Genomic DNA, 23773 nt, shown 5'->3' with positions numbered 1-23773 from the left:
ACGGCGGGAAACACAAATGCCCCCACGCTAATGATTGCCGAGAATGGCGCGCGCATGATTATAGCCGATCGTGTTAACATGAAACCTATTACGTAAGCACTGGACCCGACTAACCGTGCCACCATTCTTGTACATACCCATAAATATCAGGGCATTATCACTTTGGTATTGAACTAGTTTTATTTATGTGGGAACTATAGGTGTGGTTCTCTACCTGTACTAATTAAGTAGCTCTGTTTAGTACTAAGCCTATTTTTGCTCATTTTCAAAATTGTGAGCACAAGAGAACAGTTTGTAATATACTTTATAATTTAATGAGCAGACATTTTCACGACGCATGGAAAAAGTGCACAAGTAACTGAAATAATAAAGCCATGAAACGTCGTACCAGAGAAGCGTTTATTTACAATTAAATTGTTGTTGATTTGTTTTCTTATATAAAAATTTAAAAAAAAAAAAAAGACATGTGGTATTTTTAATAGCGAGGGTATTTACATAAGCGTGCCAGAATTAAAGCTCGTCACTTATGTTTTCATTGCTTCATTGCGTTGATATGGAAAAAAAGCGTTGCACACTGGGTCGAACCCCATTTGGTTGAGAATAATATTAAAATCAGAAAAATTTTAAATAAGACGAGTAGAACCTAAAAAGCCCACAACTTTGATCGTATCGGCAGCTTTTAATATTTACAGATTTGCTAAAACTGTTTCAAGAACATAAAACTTCGTTCCAACTTCATAAAAATAACATAATTTCTTAATATTTATAATAAATTGTATTAGAGCTAACAAGTTAAAGTTTTCTTTTAAAATATACGATCACATCTAAACAATTTTAGGTTTTTTTTGTCATAAAATGCATTCTTTTCCATTTATCCGTTTAAATTTTCCAATGTATTAAAAAAAAAGAGATTTATTTATAATTTTTTTATGCAATTTTTTGGTGGGGTTTTGAAAATTCGATCGTCATGTTTTATACTATATTTCTTGAATAATAGAAAGAATTTACTTTTATTTAGCTCTTGAAAAACCTATTAAAAACTGTCGTCACATTTTAAGCAGCTTTCCTTTTCAAATTTGAACCATTAAATGATATTTATACATTTTTTCTATAAAATGGACAAAAAAATTATATAATCAAGTTATTATGTGCTGCTGATCCCATATGAAAATAGTTTGAATAATAATATTATACATATGTACATGCACTGCTTTTTGTGGGTTTTTTAATTTATAGTACTTCACTTTGTCATTGCAATGACCCACTGTGCGTGGTGAGGGAAGTCATTGCACTGTAATTGTCTGGCTCGGTTAGGTTAACACTATTGCCTCACTTTTGGCCGGGCGGCGGGGGGTGTTGGGCAAAAAAGTGCCGACTCAGCAATTCTTGGACTGCAGTTTTGGCGAATGCTGACCATTGGCCACTGGAAGCAGCACCGAGTGCGCTCAGTCAGTGTTTGGACTGTTGAGTGGAGCGGCAATTAAGGCGCGATGACAGCCATCGATACGCTCGTCACCATGTGGCGATTTTTGTTTACCATCGCTCCGTCGGCCTATATGCTGTTGCAGCTGAACATTGGGATTATGGAGAGGCGGCCGGATATTGTGGACGAGGCACATCGAGTACGGACCATACACATTGAGCAGTTGCGGGACAGCTATGACTTCGTGGTTGTGGGCGGTGGCAGCGCTGGCTGTGTGCTGGCAGCCCGCCTCTCCGAGAATCCCCAGTGGAGCGTGCTGCTTTTGGAGGCTGGCGGCGATGAGCCAGTACTCATGGATTTGCCGCAAATGTATCCAGTATTTCAACGCAGTCCCTGGGATTGGAAGTACTCGGTTGAACCTTCAAATCGTTACTGCCTGGCCATGGAGGATCAGCGGTGCTTTTGGCCGCGCGGCAAAGTGCTCGGCGGCTGCAGCTCCATCAATGCCATGATGTATATACGCGGCAATCGACGCGACTACGACCATTGGGCGGCGCTGGGCAATCCCGGTTGGCATTACGACAACGTGCTGCATTATTTTCGCAAATTGGAGGATATGCGAGTTCCTGGCTACGAGCGCAGCCCCTACCATGGCCACGGTGGCCCCATTAGCGTTGAGAACTACCGCTTCGCTTCGCCGTTGCGCGACATCTACATGGAGGCGGCCAGAGCATTGGATGTTGTGCATCCAGATGGCGATTTTAATGGACGCACCCAGACGGGATTTGCGCCACCGCATGGGACGTTGCGCGAGGGACTGCGGTGCAGTGCCAACAAGGGCTACATCCGACGCAGCTGGCAGCGTCCGAATCTGGACATTGTTCTGAAGGCCTTTGTGGAGCGCGTGCTCATCGATGCACGCAGTCGGCGCGCTGTGGGTGTCGCCTTCGAATACGGCCTGGTTAAGTATAAAGTGCGAGCGACGCGGGAGGTTGTGCTGGCGGCGGGCGCGCTCGCCAGTCCACAGTTGCTGATGTTGAGCGGCGTGGGGCCGCGCGAGCAACTGCAGCCGCTGGGGATTGAGGTGCTGCAGCATCTGCCGGGAGTAGGTGGCAACCTGCAGGATCACATATCCACATCTGGCGCCCACTACACTTTCGACAGCGGCACCCCTGGCAAGCACTTGTCCTTCATTGTGCCGGAGCTGCTCAATATCGAGTCCGTGGAGGCGTTTGTGAGGGGCACTGATAGTTTCTTTTATGCGAGCCCCGTCAGCGAGGTGATGGGCTTTGTGAGCACCAAGTATCAAGATCCAGCACTCGACTGGCCCGACGTCCAGATCTTCCTGGGCAGCTATGGCTATGGCGCTGACGGCGGCATGGTGGGCCGTCGAGGTGCCGCTATTACATTGGAAAACTATGCCGACTCCTTCGAGCCAATGCTCTATAGGGACTCTTTTGTGGTTGCGCCGCTGCTGATGCGGCCGCGTTCTCGTGGCTATCTGCAGCTCATCTCGAGCGATCCGCGCACTCATCCACTCATACATGCCAACTACTACGACCATCCACTGGACATGGCCGTTATGGTGGAGGGCCTTAAGTTTGCCCATCGCCTCACCCTGACGCCCGTCATGCAGCGCCTGAATGCCACACTGAACATCTATGAGTGGCGCAACTGCCCCGAGGTGGAGTACTTGAGTGACGCCTTCTGGGAGTGTCTGGCACGTTTCTACTCCCAGACCATCTACCATCCGGTAGGCACTTGCAAAATGGCGCCCAACAGCGACCCCTCTGGCGTTGTCGATCCGCGTCTGCGTGTCCGTGGCATTCGCAACCTGCGCGTCATCGATGCCAGCATCATGCCCACCATACCCACGGGCAACACTAATGCGCCCGTTCTCATGGTCGCGGAGCGCGGCGCGGACATTATCAAGGAGGACTGGCGGCACTTTTCAGACGGCGGCTGGCATTAGCAATAAATGTAGAATTACTTGTACTTAAGCAAAAATATAAAACATTGCCTTGTTTCAATCCATGGTTCAGTTCAGGTGTGGGAAATAGAACGCATATTGTTCGCCCGCAGCAGCAATTACAACAAATGGCTGAGCAGCGGCATCGTCTCGTCAGCGACTTCGACATTGATGGCAATAATTAATGGCAGATTGGCGGCGGTTAACAAAGTTCAACATGAATGTTGAGGCAGTTGGCGGTACTTGGGAATTGGCGGACGTGCCTTGTCAGCAGAACGAGACGCCACCACTTAGACCCACTCTGTTGCACACTGGGCCAGCAATGCGATTTATTGGCCAATTGCCAATTATCAGTCACATAAACGATTTCAACACTCTGCTCAAATCATGCAACAACAAAATAAATATAATTTCAAAATTTATTTCCCAGTTTAATGTTTTACAAGCCTAGCACTCCTCGTTGAAAATGAGACTTGTTGGGCCCCCAATTGTTTACTTAAACAGCGTTTGAATTTATTTTCTGACAATTCAAAAGAATATGATTAGTTTTGTTGAAGCCCAAATAAAGAAAGGAACTCTCTCTCTCAATTTGAATAATCAATTGAAATCGATCAATATAAACGATATAAAATTAAACTAAAGCAAGCAAATCATTAGCTACTTATGAGCAATAATCACATCAGAATAATGGCGCTTTTAATCGAAAAACGTAGGAGAGAAATTTTACATTTATTAACCAACTTCATAACCCACTATTTGATAGACAGGTTTCATATCACAGTGTAGGTGTTTTGTAAACAACTAAAAATAAAACTACAGTTAACAAAATCCTTAGCTACCAATAATAATATTGGGGCCTAACATAGCTCAACGAGCTAGCAGGAATACAACTACCCCGAAGTGATTTCGAAATGCCAGAAACATTATTAAAAATTGTCTAAGTTATCATACAATTTAATAATTTTCCTACGTAGGGGAAAAAAAGATAAACGAAAGAGAAAAAAAACGAATAATATAAACTGATGTTTATTTATTTGAATAATTTCGTCAAAAAAACAACATATTATTATTTCAGAACTTTAGGAGAGAAATTTATTTTTTTATCAATCAATTAAATGCATTTTTTGATTAGATGATTGTTTTGATGATTACTTAAATAATTTCTACAAATGTAGATATTCAGGTTAGCAGTAATTTATTCAAAGATGTTTGTTTTTAATGTTATTTTCTTACTAGCAAAACAAATCGTTGTATCAATGAATGTGTTTGTGGGAATTCCCGTTTTTAAAATGGGTGTAAATGCAACAATTTCATTTTTGTTTGCTCAATAAATTAATTTATGGGAAATTTTTTGGAATTTAAGGCACAAATCGAATTTGAATGGGCACTGAAATAATTATTATTAAAGAATTCACATATGCGTATGAGCAGAAAACCTTTAAAAAGTAGGCTACAAAAGTTAAAGGTCTCCTGTATTCTTAAGGCGTTTGAAAAAAGGAGTATTTTATAATAATTTTCTGATTTCGAAATATAAAGGTAAGCAATTATTTTTTTTAATAAACTGACACGGCTTATAAGCAAATACATTTTGTATTTAAGTTTATTTGCAGCAAATAAAGAAAAGTATATACTTTTCAATATATATTGGGCTTGGGAGAGAGAAATCCAACTTAGTCAACTGAAATATTCGCAAAGTTCGCAAAGTATTAATTTATGCTTGAGCTCATTGGAAGTGTGGGATTCTTCGGTCAGTTCTATAAATTGTATTAAACATGGCTGCCCAATGGGAAAAATCTTTTTTAAATTTTTCAATACTTCTTGTTTATGGCCCCGATACTGTCTTATGCCCAGTTTTGGTTTTGACGATTCCATTCCAAGCATTTCAACGTGAAAGACGGACTTCTCATAGGTAGACCCGTTTTCGAAAATTGCGCTAAGATCGTGGATATAAAATGTCAGTAGCAGAAGCATCGTTGCAGAGCTTAACATAAACCACAAAAGGCTGGGTGGATATTGGAACGAGTTTCCATCTGCGAATCGTTGGGGAAACGGAATGAAATCGACCCATTTCTTAAACGGAGTGCATTTGGTAGATCCCATACTCCAGTGCCAAACACTCGATTCGAACCTCTACTGTCAAGAGTTTGAATTGAAGCAAGCGATTGCCAAGAAGCGACCAGAACTGGCCAATACAAAATATTCCCTCCGGGAGCTTGATTAATGCATCCACCAGATCAGCCAGATCTCGCACCAAGTGGTTATCATTAAAACATTTTCTGAGTGACAACAAAAAAATGCATTCAGTGGAACAAAGAGACCTTTTATGAGGGACAAATTATGCTAAAATGGCAACAAAGTGGATTTGGATTGAGTTTTTGGATAAATTAAAAAACTTCAACCTCTAGATGGGGTATTTTCTGAGTGACAAAAAAAAAATGCATTCAGTGGAACGAAAAGACCTTTTATGAGAGAAAAATTATGAGGGAAAAATTATGCTATACCTAAAATGGCAATAAAGTGGATTTGGATTGAATTTTTGGATAAATTAAAAAAACTTCAACCTCTAAATGGGGTACATGGCTCAAGTTGTAAAATGAGCAATGCCATAAAATTAATTATTAATTTCCTTCTGTGACCCAGGGTGCATTAGCCCGTCCGTCCCAGGGGCCGCTTTGACTCAGAGGTTTGCAATTCACCTTTGTTTATTATTATTATTATGTTTTGTTTTTGTCTTTTGTGTAATTTATTCGCTCGATACGCGATCGGAGACCGCTGAACCAAATGGCAAAGGCAACGCCGCTTACGGGTTTGACAAGTTTGCGGCAGCAATTTGCCACTGAATATGCCGTCGCTCGGCCCCGTGCCACTCCGCTCCACTGCTCCAATGCTTGGCGTCTTAGAGTTTTTCGAAACTTTTCACGGCGTCGCCTCAGTACGCGCCGTCGACTGCTAGCAAAATGACGCGTTGCATACAGCTCCCAATCCTACAACTGTTGCTCATTGCGCTGGCGCAGCTGCCACCAAATAGTGCCATGCCCCAGGACTTCTTTTTCGCCGCCTCGGCGCAGGAGACGGCGCCCGAACCAGCTCCGGCGCCAGCTGCCAGCAGCGAGCCATCGCCACCATTCAGCGACCCTTCGGGTGAGTCCTAATTGCAACCACCATGCAGACTGATAGTCTCAAATGGGTCTCAATTACTCGATTTTGATGCAGATCTCAGTGCTGGTATCAATCTGTTTCCCGTCACCAATTTGATTGCCGCCTCGGCGAATGCAGAGCCGCCGGCGCCAGCTCAGTTCGTCCGCAATGCCATGAACAGCGGCCTGTAAAAAGTTCCGCCACATCGGGAGTGATGGCTAGTCGGATAGAGTTGCTTAAATTCGCCTAATGGGTTATGCAAACATTTTCAATTCTTCACTTTTTCACATACTATATGTATACCACACATACTCGTTCTATATGCTCTTTAAATATTCATAATACTCGTAATAAAGGCGATAATATGTCGCTCGCTATACTCACTATCTGCGTCTTTCCCAGACCTCGAATAGGGCAGGTAAATAATCGTATTACAGCTTAGCGCCGTCTTTTGCGCAACTTGGAGCAATAACCTTGCTAAGCCTGATCACACCATCATCTGATAATATGTGAACTACTATTTATTTATTTATTTTCATGAAACATATTGGTATAGGCCTTAGGTGCTATTGTCTTCAAAAAGTTGGGATATCTACGCAGCCTATTTTTAATTCAGAGCATAAAACTTATCTTTGCTCTTTGATATACGATTGTAAAGATTTTTTGCTTAAATAATGCTTAGTTTGTGTGTGTATTAAGCGAATTTTTCGTAACACAATTAGACTACCACTCCCGGCAGGTGTGGACAAATAAGTTTGTGAAGTCTCGTTTATTTGCCTGGCCATGTTTTTGTCTGATAAGCAAGAATAATTTAAACGCAATTTCTATCGCAAAAGCGGCCTACACTAAAACAAGGCAAATAAACACATTCACGAACTCAAATGAGAGTCAAAATTTGGCTAACACGAAGACCAGAAGACGCCCTAGTCTACAACTAATTATGCAATTATACAACTAATTATGAGCAATTCATACCCCAAAGAGGGTAAAGGGGGCTCCAACGTTTGTATGCAAAGCTGCATTTTACGTTGCACTTTCGTAATGGTTTGTTATCGGGGCCAGATTTATAGGAAAAACTGAAGCACGAAAAATAATGGTTAAGGACATTAAGAGCTAGGAAAATGCTTTTTTGCAATGGATTTTTGAATATTCATATCAGTCGCACTTGAAAACAGCAAATAGCCTTGAATTGCAAAATAAAAAAATGTATGTACACGAATATATAGTAGTACTATATGTTTAAATGTTGGGCCGTTGCATAAATCAAACGAAAATTGTTCTCAAATTATACAGCTTTTAATTGGATTATAAAAATTACTCAATGAATGAAAAGCCAGATTCGAATTTCTCTTCATTTTTTGTTTGTTTCTGGCCCTGAATATCAGATTCGCATGAACACATAAATACATACATAAATATATATGTACATATATAATATGTATCTGTATTAGCTTTCGGTACAAAAAAATAATTATTAACAAAATTAAATAATTGTAAACAAACCTTATATTTCTTTATGAAAAACTAATTTCTTTTGAGTTTCAAATTCCTGCCGAAGTTTTACATCTGCAAATATTATACTTTCGAAATATACACTGGAAAAAATACTTAAATAAAATTTTAAAACAATTTTCTTTTTTTAAGATTTTTTTTTTTTTTTTTGTAATTTTAAGAACCATATTCCAAGTTGAGGAATTTTTCGGCCAAATCATGTTTTGGATTAAGTTACTAGCGTGAAGTGTTTTTTGCTCCCACAAATTTAGGATGTTTGTTCTTGCATTTATATCCATATTTAGAGAACAAATTTTAAAATTTCCTGGGAAAAAGTTGGCTTTGTTTCCTTGAGGCGAATACCGATGTTTATATGATACTGCCAGAAACCGAGTTCTTGGACTACCTGCCACATGAATGAAATCATTCATATATAACGAGAATGTTTGCTCTTTCGAATAAACTAAAAATATACCAAAGAAAATTGTTTAGTTTTTCTTAATTTTTAAAAAGAATTCACTATATGGAGGGATTTTCTATATTTTAAGGTGATTTCAGCTTTCTTTTTCTCAATGTAAGAGCATCTGAAGAAGCGAAAAATTGAAATACCCGATAAGTTAAAATAAAAATTGACCAAATTAGAAAGAAGTTTGATACTCGCATAATAAGGCCTACTCCCGATTCCGATTTGATTCGGAGCTAAGTTGGCTTGGTTCTAATTCTACAAACTTTCAGCACTTCTCATCGGATATAGACACATAGACAAAGATATGTGGTTTACGGAACACATTTACTGTGGACGCAGTAAGTGGGTGTTTGATAAATGAATGGGTTGCTAATGTGGCTATGAATTCAGGTGATCAGAATATTCAATTGGTATGTTCTCTTTTTCAAAACAGCACAAAAGCCAAATTGGCCCCTAAATGCAGTGGCAATTGTTTTGGGCCGATTCAAACGCTGTTGGGGCGTGGAGCGAGCCCAACAATGGACATGCAACGTTGCATCGATCGCTTGCCAGCCCATTGAAAATCAAAATGCGAATAATGCTGATGAATGTGAGCATTGCTGGGGCAGAGTCAATGCTAAAGATGCGATTATAATTATGAACAGTTCGCGCACTCGGAGTAAACAAATCTGTAATAGTCTGTAATAATTCAGGTAATATTCGACTTATTTGCTTATTGTTCATTTTGATTATATCCCTCGGTTTCTCTAAGTGACCGGTCAACGTGGACAGGCCCGACTGGATTTACCGCAGGCACGTGTTCAGATATTGAGCGGCGCCTGCTACATGACACATCAGTATCAGCACGAGTAGCATTAACAGCAGTTCGGATCGTCATCAGTGTTGGTGACATCGTCGTTGGAGGGAATGTTAAGAAAAATAAGAAACAAATGATAAATACAAATAACGAAAGGCGATCGGCGATCGGCAGGAGGGCGACGGAGGTGCTGATAACTGCCGCTAAGGTTGCAGCTGGTTAAGTGGAACGCTTATCGCGTCTATAAAAGCACGTAGCGTGCGTTGGCAGCGACTCAAATCGTTACAAGCCAAGATGCTGGACGTTGCCAATAATTTGGGAAGCACCGCTGGCCACTGCACCGCACCCGGTGTGGGTACCCTAGGAGGTCTCGTTAGTACTCTGGTGCAGGCATTACTGGCGGCCGAGTGTGCCGTTTCACCCGCCAGCTACTGGCCGCCCGACTATGGCGACGAGGCGCTGCTATCTGGTCTGCCCGAGCCCTATGACTTTGTCGTTATTGGTGCTGGATCTGCGGGCTCTGTGATAGCCAGTCGATTAAGTGAAAACCCCCGATGGCGTGTTCTTGTGCTCGAGGCTGGCGGTGATCCGCCCGTGGAATCTGAGGTGAGTCTGCTAAAAAAAATAATTACTGGAGCCTCTGAATAAACGATGCCTCTCGTAACCGCAGCTTCCCGCGCTTTTCTTTGCGCTACAACACACGAACTTCATGTGGAACTATTTCACGGAGCCCAGTGAGAAAGCCTGTAAGGGAATGCGTGACGGTCGCTGTTACTGGCCTCGCGGACGGATGATCGGTGGCTCTGGAGCTGCCAATGCTATGCTGTACCTGCGCGGAAACCGCAGAGATTACGATGAATGGGCGGCGAAGGGAAACACGGACTGGTCTTGGCGGGATGTGCTGCCCTATTTTGCACGCTCGGTGCATCCAACGGGCAATGCGACGCATCCACAGGGCTATGTCACACTGAATCCCTTCGACAAGGGTGAAGAGGATATTCTGGCCATGATACAAGAGGGTGGCGCCGAACTAGGCGTACCTACCGTCGCCGAATTCACAGACGGCAGCTTTCTCGGCTACGCCTACGTGCCTGGCACCGTACACAAAGGTCAACGCATGAGCACCGGCAAAGGACACTTGGGTCGCGTTTCCTCACGTCCCAATCTGCACGTCATAAAGCATGCCCAAGTGACGAAACTGAACTTCGATCGTGCCGGCGAACGTGTGGAGTCTGTGAGCTTCGTGCTGCGCGGAGATGCACAGCGGCCGCTCAAGGTGAGAGTGGGAAGAGAAGCCATATTGTCAGCCGGCACCATTGACTCGGCAGCTCTGCTGCTGCGCTCCGGTATCGGTCCACGGCAACATCTGGAGCAGCTGCAGCTGCCAGTTGTGCACGATTTGCCTGGTGTTGGCGGCAATCTGCAGGATCATGTGCTCACGCCGATCTTCATCAAGTTGGACGAGGGCAGAGCACCATTGCCTACACGCGAAGAGATGCTAGACATGGTCTACGAGTACTTGGTGCATCGGCGCGGTGAATTGACCACCCATGGGACAGCGTCGCTGGTGTCATTCATTAACACGAACACCAGCAGTCGCAGCGTCTATCCGGATATAGAGAACCATCATCTGTTCTTTAAACGTGGCCAATCGGACGCCCTGCGTCTCTTCGGCACTGGACTCTCCATGGACGAGCAATACCTGGACTATCTGCTGCGTGTGCAACAGCAAGCGCATATCATGGCCGTCTTCGTGCTAGTCTCACATCCGGAATCGGTGGGTGAACTGCGACTGCGCACTAACCACTACACAGATGCCCCATTGTTGCAGCCAAACTACCTTACAAAGGAGTCCGATGTGGCCACAATGATCCGTGGCATACGATATCTTGAGGCTCTCGAGCGCACCGCCGCCTATCGCGCCCACGCCGCCGAGATCGTCCACATACCCATCTCGGAGTGCGACAAGGCCCACAAGTTCCGCTCTGACAAATATTGGCGCTGCTATGTGCGATATATAACTGGTACTTGCTACCACCAGACCGGCACCGTCAAAATGGGGCCGCCTAGTGATCCGCAGGCGTGCGTCAATCCGCGCCTGCAGCTGCGTGGAGTTGAGAATCTGCGTGTGGCCGATGCCAGCATTATGCCAGCCGTGGTCAGTGCTAATACGAATGCTGCCACGATCATGATTGCCGAGCGAGCGGTGGACTTCATTAGGCAAGATTGGTCGAGACATTCAGGAGAGTCGCTCGGCTCTGTGTCTAGCTCTGATTCTGACTCTGAGTCTGACGAATCAGTGGAGGAGTTGCAGGAACACTGGCATGACGATGACTTGTGAAGAATGAACTAGCGTGGAAGTTTTGATCTATTTTCTTTCTTTTTTTTTTAGCTACAATTAAGAATCCTTATTGCTTTATACATAAGTATATACAACACATTTTATAGCTTGCTAGATAACCTGTTCTAAATAGCTTTACTCGGGAAATGTTTCGGCTATTAGCAAATGAAATCTTGTTTCAAAAGTCTGCCAAAAAGGTACACGGCATAAATAGGTACCTGGGCTACTTTTTTAACTTGGTGAATAGAAATAATGTATTAAAATAGTTATTTTAAACAAATAAATGAAACTGTTTCATTTTACTCTCGCACTCGAATATCCATCTCCAATTGGTGCTCTGAGGAAACAAAATTGAGAATCCGAACATACTTGTTGTATGCTTCGAATATAGCTATAAATTAATCAAACCAAGTCGTAACAGCCCCTTCTAAAATAATAATCAGCCGCAAAGCACTTGGGAACTATTCAAATATTGACTAATTTTACACAAGCACTAACAATTAATTTCATTCCGTTATCAACGTTATCAGCGCAAATGACTTGCAAAGATTAAATTACGTCAATGATGTATTATTTGAGGCTAGATGGGGTCGGTCAGTTTTTAATGTAATAGCAGCTTTGCTTTAGCCTTTAGTTATATTAAATTTGCAATGGAAGCAATGGGATTAATTTGCACACAAATTTATCAAATAATTGAAAAGTAAATTTGAAATTTACAAAGCATTATTATTAATTTTTGACTAAACTCACATTACCTTAATGGCATACTTGTAAAATAGCAAAGATTTGTGTGCAAATAATTTGCCTGTCTGATTGCAGCTAATGTGTTCGAAAGAACAGTCTTATACTCAAATTGTAAGGCAGCGATTGTTATTAGAATATCTTAATCGATTAGCCATTAATTTAAATTCCTCAATTTCTATTGCACATAAGTAAAAACTGAAGAATACTTTTCACTTGTTTTTATTTTGCGACTTAGATATTTTAGTCTACACTAATGCTTATTCTTAATTTTTTATTAATTTGTATACATTTTTAATATAAATTTGCTGTCTCATACCTTAGTGATTGGCAGTGGAAACTTTAGTTGTTAATGTGAAAAAAAGCAAACGATAAGTGTAATGTTAAAATGCAGTCCACAGTTCTGTTATTGCGTTAACATTTTCATTGCTGCACTTAACAGAAGTCTTTAACAGATACGCTCTTAACAGTTCAACTTAAAGATAAAGGCACTTGAATTGTTAGTTTTCATTATTTTAATCTGCATATAATGTGTTTTTTATATACTTAGTCCATGCTTATCGCCATAGCCAGCCAATATATTATTTAAATTAAGTGTAATTTACTTGAATGCATTAAAATTTGCACTCTTTAACGTGAAAAGTAATGTCATGAATGTTATCGGTATCAAGCTGTAAAAAAATACGTTGAACATAAAAAACGCAAATACTTATATACTTGTACATACATATGTATTTACGAATCCGTATATACAAATATATATATAAGCTGTAAAAAGTACAATAAACACAAAAAGAGTACTGAGTACCACTTGAAAAGGTAGCAGTATTTAAAAGGCTCATATCTCTAACGAATATAAGATAGAAATCATAAAAAAATACATCCCTATTACCAAGCCGAAATATTAATACACTAAGCTACTGATTTAAAATAAAAGTCAATATATGTATATACAAGAGAGAGAGAGAGCACTCTAAATATTCTTTGAAAATATGATCAATATTGGAAACTTCAAAGTGCAACTTTATGATGTTTCAATTAAATAATTAATTAAATTAAATAAACAATTATATAAAACTTGTGTATTTTCCATTTAAAGAACTAACAAATATGTTAATTTAAAAATGTCTGTTACAAAATAGTCCAGAAAAGATTGCTATCTTGTAGGTTATTTTAGCCAAAGTCTAATCGTAAAAAATATATATCCGCTTGGGGATTTTTATTTTCAATTACTTAAAAATTGTTCTATAAATATAAATGTATTTCGATCAAATTTAAGTCCAAGAATGATTTATTTATTTTATTATGTTGCGAATCGGCCTGCAGATTTGGCCATAAAACGACAATTTGATATTTTATATTTATGTATGAGAACCACTCTTACAGAATTTTAAGAATTTTTTAAAGCATTCTTTCGTTTATGCGATGATTCGAAACCGAATCATACTCAGAAAGGAACTTATATTGTGGAATTCGTGTTAGATCGTTGAGTTACAAGTATGCCAGGCCCAAGATTGATAATTGAATTTCAAAATGAAACTGGTTTAATCTGTTCAAATAGAGTGAGGACTTTAAAGTATTCTTTCTTATACCCTATACGTAGTGGAAAAATGTAATCTACAATACGATTTGATATGAACTGTCGAAAATTTTCCATAGGCCGGAAAACAAGTCGCTAGAAACAAAGCCACCTAGTGACCATAAAGCTGATCAATAAATATTGTTGGTGCAAATGTGTATTTAAGTGGGTCATTTATATGAAACGCTCACTGCAAACAGGGAATTAGTCTTTTTAATGCACTCAGGCACTAAATCATTTGATGAAAAAACACAAAAACAAAACAGTCAAGCTCTTCTTTCTCTTCCCCATTACAATGAGGGCGCACACTGCACCTTCCTTTATGTAATCCGATGGTTAAATGAATTCTTTAATAACAACAACAACAACATATGCAATTGAAATGCCTCAGTTAGCGGCGCCAGCTGTGCATGTGTAGTCTTGTATATTGATGAGCTGCTCTGCTCACTGCACCCACACGGTGTGCGAAAGTAGTCGCATCTAATCATGTGGCCGCATAGAGATACGGACGACTTTTGTTGCTGACTTATCTCATTACTTGAACTTATCGGACTGATCTAGCCATAAACCTATTGGTTGGCTATCGTAGCGCTTATCTCGCTGCCTCCTGTGTGTGATGTGTGGTGTGCTGTGCTGTGCGCTGCGTGCTGCCTTCTGCCAACTATTCAATGTCAATGGTAATCTTGGCAGCGATAAAGGCGCATAGGTGCGACCTACCCGGAGCGTATGGGGCTCAAGATGGGAAGGTGCGGTGCGCTAATTTATGTACATGGGTGCATGCAAATGGTGCGAATGATTTGCGGGAACGTAGCCGGCATACAAAATTCTACGGCCACTGGCTGACGTTCCATACAAAGGCGGAGCGCTGGCAACGGCCGGACCACAGTCGCGTTCCGGCGACGTAGCGATACGCACTACGAGACACAAGCCACGAGCTACGAGCTACGAGATAAAGGAATAGCAGCGGAAGCACAAACACAATCGTTATGGAGTTTCTAAGCGCACAGTGTGCCGCTCGTTCTGCGGGACCGGCCAATACTTTGATGTCCTTGCTGCTGCACACGCTCATAGCCAAATACTGTGACCTTAGCGGACAGCAGCAGTGGCCAGCCGATCATGGAGATTGGCTGGATCAGGGTGGCGACTTTACAGGACATGACTATGACTTTATTGTAGTGGGTTCGGGCACATCCGGCGCTGTGGTGGCTGGCAGGCTAGCCGAGCATGCTGACTGGCGTGTTTTGTTACTGGAAGCGGGCGGTGATCCACCCATTGAGACGGAATTCGTCGGCTGGCACATGGCTACCCAGTTCTCGGCCTGGGACTGGCAGTACCACACACAGCCCAGTGGACGCGCCTGTATGGCCATGCAGGGCGAGAGCTGCCACTGGCCACGAGGAAAAATGCTGGGCGGCACCAATGGTATGAATGCTATGATCTATGCCCGTGGTACACGTGAAGATTTCGACGATTGGGAGCGACGAGGTAACCCCGGCTGGGGCTACGACGAGGTCATGAAACATTTCCGCAAAGCTGAGGATCTGCGCTCCACGCGCACAGACTACGTGCCTGGCGATCATGGTGTAGGTGGACCCATGATCATTAATAACTATGTCTCCGACAACGAGTTCCGCTCGACCATACGGGCAGGCATGGCGGAGTTGGGTTACGGCAGTGCGGCCGACTTTACCGAGGGCTCCTTTGTCGGCCAGATCGACATACTTGGCACCCAAGACGGTGGACGTCGAATTACCACGGCACGCTCCCATCTAAGCAAGGATACGCCCAATCTCCATATTATACGCCATGCGCACGTCAAGCGTCTGAATCTGAATGCGAAAAAGCGTGCCGAGAGCCTTACATTCGTGCACCGTAATGGCAAGGAGTACACGGTACGCGCCCGCAAGGAAATTGTGTTGTCAGCTGGTGCCATCGGCACACCCCAGCTGCTAATGTTGTCGGGTAGGATAGTCCTTGAAGCAGTCAGTTTTCCTTTTAGCTAACTATATTTGTGCATTACAGGCATTGGACCGGCCGCTCACCTCAAGTCTGTGGGCATACCCGTCCAACTGGATCTGCCCGTGGGCCGCAATTTGAAGGATCACGCCAGTCTGCCCGTCATCTTTCAGATTGACAAGTCAACGGCACGCAAGCCCACCGAAGAGGAGCTGGTGGATGCCATGTATAACCTGCTGATGGGCCGGTACAGCAAGCTGTTGCATCACGAGGCCACTGCATTGACGGGCTTCATCAACACCACGTCCATACACGGCCCCAATCCAGACATACAGACCACGAACTTCTTCAGCTTGATGCAGAGTCCGGAGCTGCGCGGCTATGTCGCTGCCACTGGCTTCAATGAGCGCGTGGCTAAAAGCATTTTGGCCGCCAACGAACACTCCAACACCTACATCACCTACTTGCTCCATCTGAAGCCCTTCTCGGCCGGCAGTATCGAGCTGCAGAGCAACAACTTCCTGGACGCACCGCTAATACATCCCGGCTATATGACCGATGAGCGAGACGTGGACACCTATATTCGTGCCCTCAACATTTATAAGCGTCTGCCCGAGACCCAGGCGTTTGGAGAGCGCGAGATGGCGCTGCACAAGCTCGATCTAGACGCCTGCAACAGACTCACCTACCAGTCGGACGACTATTGGCGCTGCTATATTCGTCACATGACCACAACAGTGTACCATCCGGTAGGAACAGCACGCATGGGTCCGGCCAGCGATCCCACCGCTGTGGTCGACGCACGACTGCGTGTTCATGGCGCCAAGGGACTGCGCGTCATGGACGCCAGCATTATGCCCGACATTGTGGCGGCCAACACCAATGCAGCCTGCATCATGATCGGCGAGAAGGGCGCCGACATGATCAAGGAGGATTATCTGCAGCAGCACACAGAGCTTTAAATTTTCGAGCATACCCATTAACGAACTAGTGCATTGTATTTTTTTTTTTATTGATTAAAGAATTGTTAAAAGTAGCTTTTTTATCGCTTTATTTAGCAAATATACGAACCTATTACTCACAAAACTGTAGGCGCCACTCGCCGAACTGTGTTTGCACTCGCCGGCTAATCTTTATACAGTTCTACTCAAACTGTAAGAATCAAACTGTGGGCAGAAACTGTGGGGAGAAAACTGTACCTTTTGATTTCCTTAAAAAAAAAAACACTCTTCCCACTATACCTATGCATGATTAATAGACCTAGTATCAATATCCATCACTAAATCATCTCACTGCTGTGCACAACTTATTCGTATTTAAATTGTCCACTTTTTTGTTATTGTTATACTCTGTACATAAAATGTACAAGAGTATGTTAGGTTTGCGGGAGCTGAAAATGTAACAGGCAGAAGGAGGCATGACGAGACGAGTCGATCTAGCCCTGTCTGTCTGTCTGTCTGTCTGTCCGTCTGTCCGTATGAACGCCTGGATCTCAGAGACTATAAGAGATAGAAACACCAAATTTTGCACAAAGATGCGTTATATGTGTACGCTGTGCAAGTTTTTTTTTTTTTTTTTGATTTTCCCCCACTTCCCCTCTATGGGGATTTTCCCGATTTTCCATTCGTATAATCGCCTATATCTAAGAGACTATAAGACCTACGGACACCAAATTTTAGTCCCAGATGCCTTCTGAGAATACGCAGAAAATGTGTATTTTGGAACTTCCCTCCCTCCCCCCTCTCCCACGCAAATGCGATTTTCTCTAACTCCCTTAATTCTTGGAATTTCGAACTTAAATTTTGTAAATACCCCCAGTTAGTTATTATATGTCCGTATGCCAAGTTTCACTATGTTTCACTATGATAGACCGATTTAACAAGAAGTTATAGCCATAAATATATTTGCTGCTGCAGCGCTGCTCAAGCGCTGCCCGCGACTGTTGTTGATGCTGGTGCTTTGGTTGACTGCTAACATGTTTACTCAGACACGAATATACGAGCGTATACATACATACACTCACATAGATGCAATTGCTTTGTATATGTGCAATTATACACCCTTTACGTGAGTTCGAATACCAAAAGAGGTAAAATCGAACAAATTGTTTTTTTTTATTTTCTTAATTTTTTTTATTTTCTATAATTATTCTAAACATATGTACAGAGTATTTCAAAGTCGGGACATCCGACTTTAGCTTTTTTACTTGTTTTAATTAAGAAATGCCAACAGAATAATGGTGGGGAAATTACAAACTTTGATTAAAAAATCCATCAACTTAGATTCGATGTAAATGTAAATGGGGCATGAATTGATCGATTTACAGATTTCACAATTTTCACAATTCGTGAAAATTATTATGAAAAAGCTAAAGAATTGATCGATTTGCAAATAAAACGTAAAACATAAAAATTGAATGTGAAAAAGATTGAGAGTAAGAGTATATAAACAATTGATTAGATTGTCAGAACCATTGCTAAGAGCTCTTTACAAAAAAGAACCCAATTTTAGCTGAAAACGAACATTTTATTTTTAAAATTTTTTCAATTTCACAAAATGAAATTTTTCTTCCACAGTTGGATTGTCTTTCATTTTGAAATAAGCTATATACATACGTACATCACACAAATATAACATACTTGCATATTCGTTTTTTAATTTTGTCAATACTGTCCATAATTGTATATAGTTCCAACAACAGTAATTTAACCCCAGTACTCTGTTCCCAAACAACAGCAGCAATGGATCGCTTTTCTTCCTTTTTGCTTTTGCCAAGCGCGGGGGAAACTCACATTATCTCCAGTTAGTTATATACCATATTGCTGATAAGGACCGTTGAAATCCGATTGGAACAATCATTTCATGTAATCAATTGATCAATATAAAGAGGTGTAAGAGTAAATGTTGAACTGTTTTCAAATATAAAATAAAACTTATTATTTCAATGCAGCTTCGAGTTCATTTCGTGGTTTGATTAGCAACAGAGACCAAGAGACCAGACTCTTGGCCAATTGTTTGAATACTCGCGGGATGGCTTGACTGTGTGTGGAGCTCTGCACTAGCGTTTCTCTTTGTACTGCCGCCACTGACAATTGGGCACTTTCACTTTTGCACATATTGGCCATTTAGCAATTGAACTTGTTTGTCCAAAAATATTTTCAAATTGAAAATTAAGTGATTGAAATGCCACCACACGTCACACGATTTTTGGCGCCAAAGAGGAGCGTGTCAAAGCCAATAGGCAGCGGGCACCGGACAACAACAACAACAACAATACAACTACAACTTCAATAACTACAACAACTCTGTCATTCACATAACATATCGGCATGCATACAAACTCATCATAATTAATGTGGGGCCCTCTACTGGAGGCAGCGCCGCATCCAATTGTGGCAGCTTTATGGACACGCCAATGGCGTTGGCCACCAACTTACACAGAAAGCCAACTGCAGAGTAGATGGGAATTCGGGCTTGTATTCAGTGAAGTAGGGTTAGTTTTCGAGCCTATTATTATTTATTCGAATTACAATGTATGTTAAAATATGTATATTATGATTTGGGAGTTTCGGAAATGAGTGCATATTTAAAATACATTTTAAATTGTCAAAAAGGGTTTTACACAAGTCTGGAAAATATGCTCAGCTGTTGTCTCTTACATCTTACATGTATATTTATCGATTCTCTATGCATTTCTTTGGGCACAGCATTATCGCAAAGAAATCATAAACAAGATTGTTATAAATAAAATGAAAACCAATTCCTGAAATACATTTATTTATAAGTATTTGCATAAAATGTTGGAAAGTATATAATATATGAAGTTTGAATATTAAGCTTCCTGATTCTGCTTCTCCAAAGCAAAGCTTAAAAAAAAAGAAAAACGTAACGAAACGTTTTCTATGACAAATGGAAGAGAAGAAGGAGCTGGCAGACATATCTGTATTGACTCTAAAATTATGACATATTGAGTCGTGCATATTTTTATTTTTCATGCCTTGATTCTTGACATTCGGACAACAGCGGATAAGGGTGCAGAGGGAAACCTATCATCAGAGGCTGCTCTATATACGATTAGCAAGTGCTTTTTGACTTTTCTTCTTTCATATATCCTAAAACATTACCTTTACGACGTTTTAGCAAAGAGATTGAGAGTTTTTGAGCGCCGATTATTGTATATTTTAATTTCCTTCCCTGTGGTGTTTAATAAGTTTGGTGTTAAGTGAGGAAGGCGAGAGAATTGTATCTCAAGAGCTATCACTAAAGCTGATAGATCGTACTATGGAGACATTAGATTTATGTCGATATGCTAGTACTTATGAGCCTTGGCTCGAATGTGTTTATTCAAAAATGAACAAGATTTCCTTGCAACGACAATTAAGCTCAGTGTTGTCCTTCGACTAGTTACATATTCTGTTATCTATACCTTTTTATCGTTTTCTTGATGGATTATGCCATTTTTTATAGTCCACTCATCTGGCCAGTTCCTAATGTGGGTCAAAACCTAAAGGCAATAATGGTCGATAATTGAAATGTGCGTGTCGAACGTGCCACAAACTATGTGCCACCGATAATTGCATTGAACAATTAGCTACCGGCACTTACATCAACAAATTGAATAAAATGAGGCATCAGTGGATCAGTTGGTGGGCAGGTAGACAGTTAGGTAGATAGGGTATCCAATAGAGAGAGAGAGAGAGAGAGAGAGAGAGAGAGAGATAGGGAGATAGAAAAAAGCTTCGCACGCAAGCGAGATGCGGCAGATTGCGTTAGAAATGAATTACGACGAAGGTCGAGCTTCGAGCGAGGATGACGCGCCAAAATCTAAGCGCAGTTTAGGCAAGCGATTAGATGAGATTTGTGCCAGTCAGTCGGGCATTCAGATAGTCAGGCAGTGAGCAACAGGTGAGCATAAAGCCCAGATACGGATTATGCGATGGAGCACGTAAGCCACCAGCCAGCAGCCAGCAGCAGTAGCTGACTTTACTCGCAACTACTTAAGCTACTGTTGGCCAGCCAAGCAGCACTGAGCCTCGCACTGAGCAAGTAACGACCGGCCGACCGGCAATGAGACAGTTTTGTAAACTGTTGTGTAGCGCACAGATACAGATGCAGAGACGGAGTCGGAGACGGAGACAGGTAGACAGACGGCGCGACGTCAGATACATATAAGTAGTAGATACATGTATCGCACTTGCCGGGTTACTTCATACCTTCATTCCTCATACTACTTGTACTGCTGCTGCCGCTTCTGCTATTGCTGCTGATGTTGGTTAATGAAGTTCATTTTCAATTTCAGTTTTGTTTGCTTATTCGTCCGTCCACCCGTCCGTCTTTCGCCTGTCTATTTGTCTCTCTGTTTGTTCAACTTTCGGGGCCTTACTGTTAGTCAGACTGTTAGTCAGACAATGGGCTAACAATGTATGTCAACTGTGCCGGGGGGGAGGGGGGTAGTGGGCCAGGGGTAGAGGCGGCTCCACAATGTTACACTCGCCATTCGGATGGTTTTCCTGTGATAAAACCTCACATTATGTCACTTCTTCTTCTTCATGCTAAGTACCCACCGATCCGATTCGGGCATCTATTCGTAGTCGTATACGTATTCACTTTTCACTTTTTTTTAATTACATTGCCAGTAATGCTTTTAGGCAAATTTTGAGAAATTAGGCAATCAGTGAGCGGGCATTTGTTTACTTATTTTTGTTCGCTTAAATATTAAATAGTTCATATTACTGGATAACTTTGGAGCAGTGGAATAAGTGCCGGAAATTGTGGTTCATTGTGGTGTAATTTTTGACGGAAATTGCTTATAACTATTATGAGGCCTTGCTGCTTATCATAAATAACTGACTGGTCAGCGTGAAGTTTTTCATTTCGAGCTGAGAAGTTTATGAACTAAATGGAAATTCAAAATGATTAATAATGTTATATAAGACGATTTGCTCAACTTTCCTTTGCTATCCTATTACAAAACTATCATTGGAAATGTCTTAATACAACAAATATTAAAGCCGAGCCAAATTCTACTTTAGAGGAATCTGTTCCTTCGTTTAAAACAGTTAACAGTATTAGATGGAAGCGTTCAAGCGAGGCTATAAAAAAGGGTTTCAAAGTTATTTTCATTGTGTTTTCATCTGAGACTATCCTCGTATTTAAAGGATAAGGGATTGTTACTTGTATTCCAAGAATAATATTCCTCTTTTCCTCTTTGAAGGTTACATCTGTTCTTAATTTATTTATATTTCCAATTACCACATTATGGCTTTCTTTCAATTATTGGTTGTTAATTTTAAAGGATTTAAAAGTTGTTAACCTTTTTATTTGGCTTTCTTATACTTTAATCTGTTAAGTCTTCGACCAAGTTTTTTAACAAAATATGTTATTTCTATAGGCAAGAATGAGTTTTAAATATGCTTCTTTATTGATTCCATTAAGTGCTTTTCTTGTTTTGTTACCAAATTTTGTTCTTAATCGGTATCAGTAAGTTATCGGTTAAATATGATATAATACATGCACTTATATCCATAACAGCTTTGTGAAATTGTGGTTACATTTGAACTGCCACCTATCTGGAATCCATCAACCTTTTTTAAATCTTTTCCAATTCGCACCTGCGAGTAACAGCATTTCCAAAAACTGTGAGTTCCATTATGTGGAGTTGTGAAAAGTTTAGTGTTTTTATGACGTCGAAAAAAAAACGAAAAACATAATAATAAAGATAAGTGCTGAGCTATGTATGTTAGATATTTGTTTTCCATGTTATCCAAGATTTTTGAACTCGGCTTTAAAAGATTCTCCACACCATAATTTAGCATCTGATGTAACTGCGGTTTGCTCGGCCCACAGTCACAAATTCTATGACATGTCATTTACTTGTGTCCTTGACAAAAGCAACTACGGCCCCTAACAGACACTAGCCATGGCTGATTGAAGGGCTGCCACAGGGGCGTCGGAAGCGGAGAGGCAGACGGGGCTGGGCAAGCATGCCACTGCAGCCGGTAGTGTCAACTGAATTGGCCAACGTTTATTTATGGTTTAATATTGTTATGAGCAAGCTAACGCTAATGTTTAATGGTCTGTTAGTCTAGGCCGGTTTTCCCAACGGGGCCGTGCCGCGATAATTTCTCAGGGCCGTGGGCCGAGGCGACTACGAAGACGTAATGAAGATGCCGCCACTTAATTGTGGCAAATTGAAAGATTTTCGCATGGAAAACTCAAAAAGTTGGCCAAGAAAAGCCAGGTCTATGATGATGTTGGTATGCTGCTGATTAGTTGTTTATGTTTGCGGCAGATTCCGACAAGCAGCGACCTTGGACTGCAGCACAACAATGACAACAACTTTGGCAACAATGGCGATGACAAGCAAATGTCGATCACTCACGTTAATTTGCGGGCATTACATTTTGCGTGGCTATTCGGTGGGAGTGGAAAATGGGGCGGGCGGGCCTTTTAGACGTGCTAAGCGGCATGTGAAATTTGATTTTGCAATTCGATTGACACATTGAGGGGGAGGCAGAAAATGCGGCAACACTGCCATGTGCTGGGCGCCCATGATACAACATTAAACGACAGGTATGGCAACAAAGGTTGCAAATTTCTTTAACTCTTACAGGGAAGGTACTTCCTAATAAGCCTAATAAGCCTTTAAGCCGAATATGTACCTACACTATCTAATATCATGCGCTATTTAAAATTACTTTCACAATTGCACACTCTACCTACACAATATAGCGACATATGTGTACCCTGCACCCAAAGGGTGAAATAGTATACTAGTTTAGTGGCAATATATGTAACTCAAAAACTATTTACACACAGTGGAAAACAGCTTATGGTTTGTTCTCATCTTTAGGGGTCTGCGACTGCAAAGAAA

The 23773-nt window shown here is 41.6% G+C and overlaps 4 protein-coding genes across 4 annotated transcripts in view; 3 read left to right on the top strand and 1 right to left on the bottom strand.

Annotated features, from left to right (window-relative positions):
- LOC115626698 (flotillin-2) overlaps positions 1–23773 on the bottom strand; it is a 131762-nt gene that overhangs the window by 20841 nt on the left and 87148 nt on the right. The gene's annotated exons all lie outside the window — the stretch shown is intronic.
- LOC115626692 (glucose dehydrogenase [FAD, quinone]-like) lies at positions 1468–3453 on the top strand. Its single transcript, XM_030522119.1, has one exon. It carries the CDS (start codon positions 1491–1493, stop codon positions 3393–3395), a length of 1905 nt encoding a protein of 634 aa, XP_030377979.1. The 5' UTR covers positions 1468–1490; the 3' UTR covers positions 3396–3453.
- On the top strand, positions 9578–11934 carry LOC115626697 (glucose dehydrogenase [FAD, quinone]). The gene is made up of 2 exons (XM_030522125.1): positions 9578–9889; positions 9954–11934. Exons 1-2 carry the CDS (start codon positions 9578–9580, stop codon positions 11622–11624), a joined length of 1983 nt encoding a protein of 660 aa, XP_030377985.1. The 3' UTR covers positions 11625–11934.
- On the top strand, positions 14825–16986 carry LOC115626695 (glucose dehydrogenase [FAD, quinone]). The gene is made up of 2 exons (XM_030522123.1): positions 14825–15906; positions 15967–16986. The coding sequence occupies exons 1-2, from the start codon at positions 14931–14933 to the stop codon at positions 16860–16862; spliced, it is 1872 nt and encodes a 623-aa protein (XP_030377983.1). The 5' UTR covers positions 14825–14930; the 3' UTR covers positions 16863–16986.

The sequence above is a fragment of the Scaptodrosophila lebanonensis genome, unplaced genomic scaffold, assembly GCF_003285725.1.
Source record: "Scaptodrosophila lebanonensis strain 11010-0011.00,11010-0021.00 unplaced genomic scaffold, SlebRS2 tig00000089-arrow-pilon, whole genome shotgun sequence".
Lineage (NCBI taxonomy): Eukaryota > Metazoa > Arthropoda > Insecta > Diptera > Drosophilidae > Scaptodrosophila > Scaptodrosophila lebanonensis.
The sequence above is the reverse complement of the archived record's forward strand: the minus strand, read 5'-3'. Positions and strand labels throughout refer to the sequence as shown.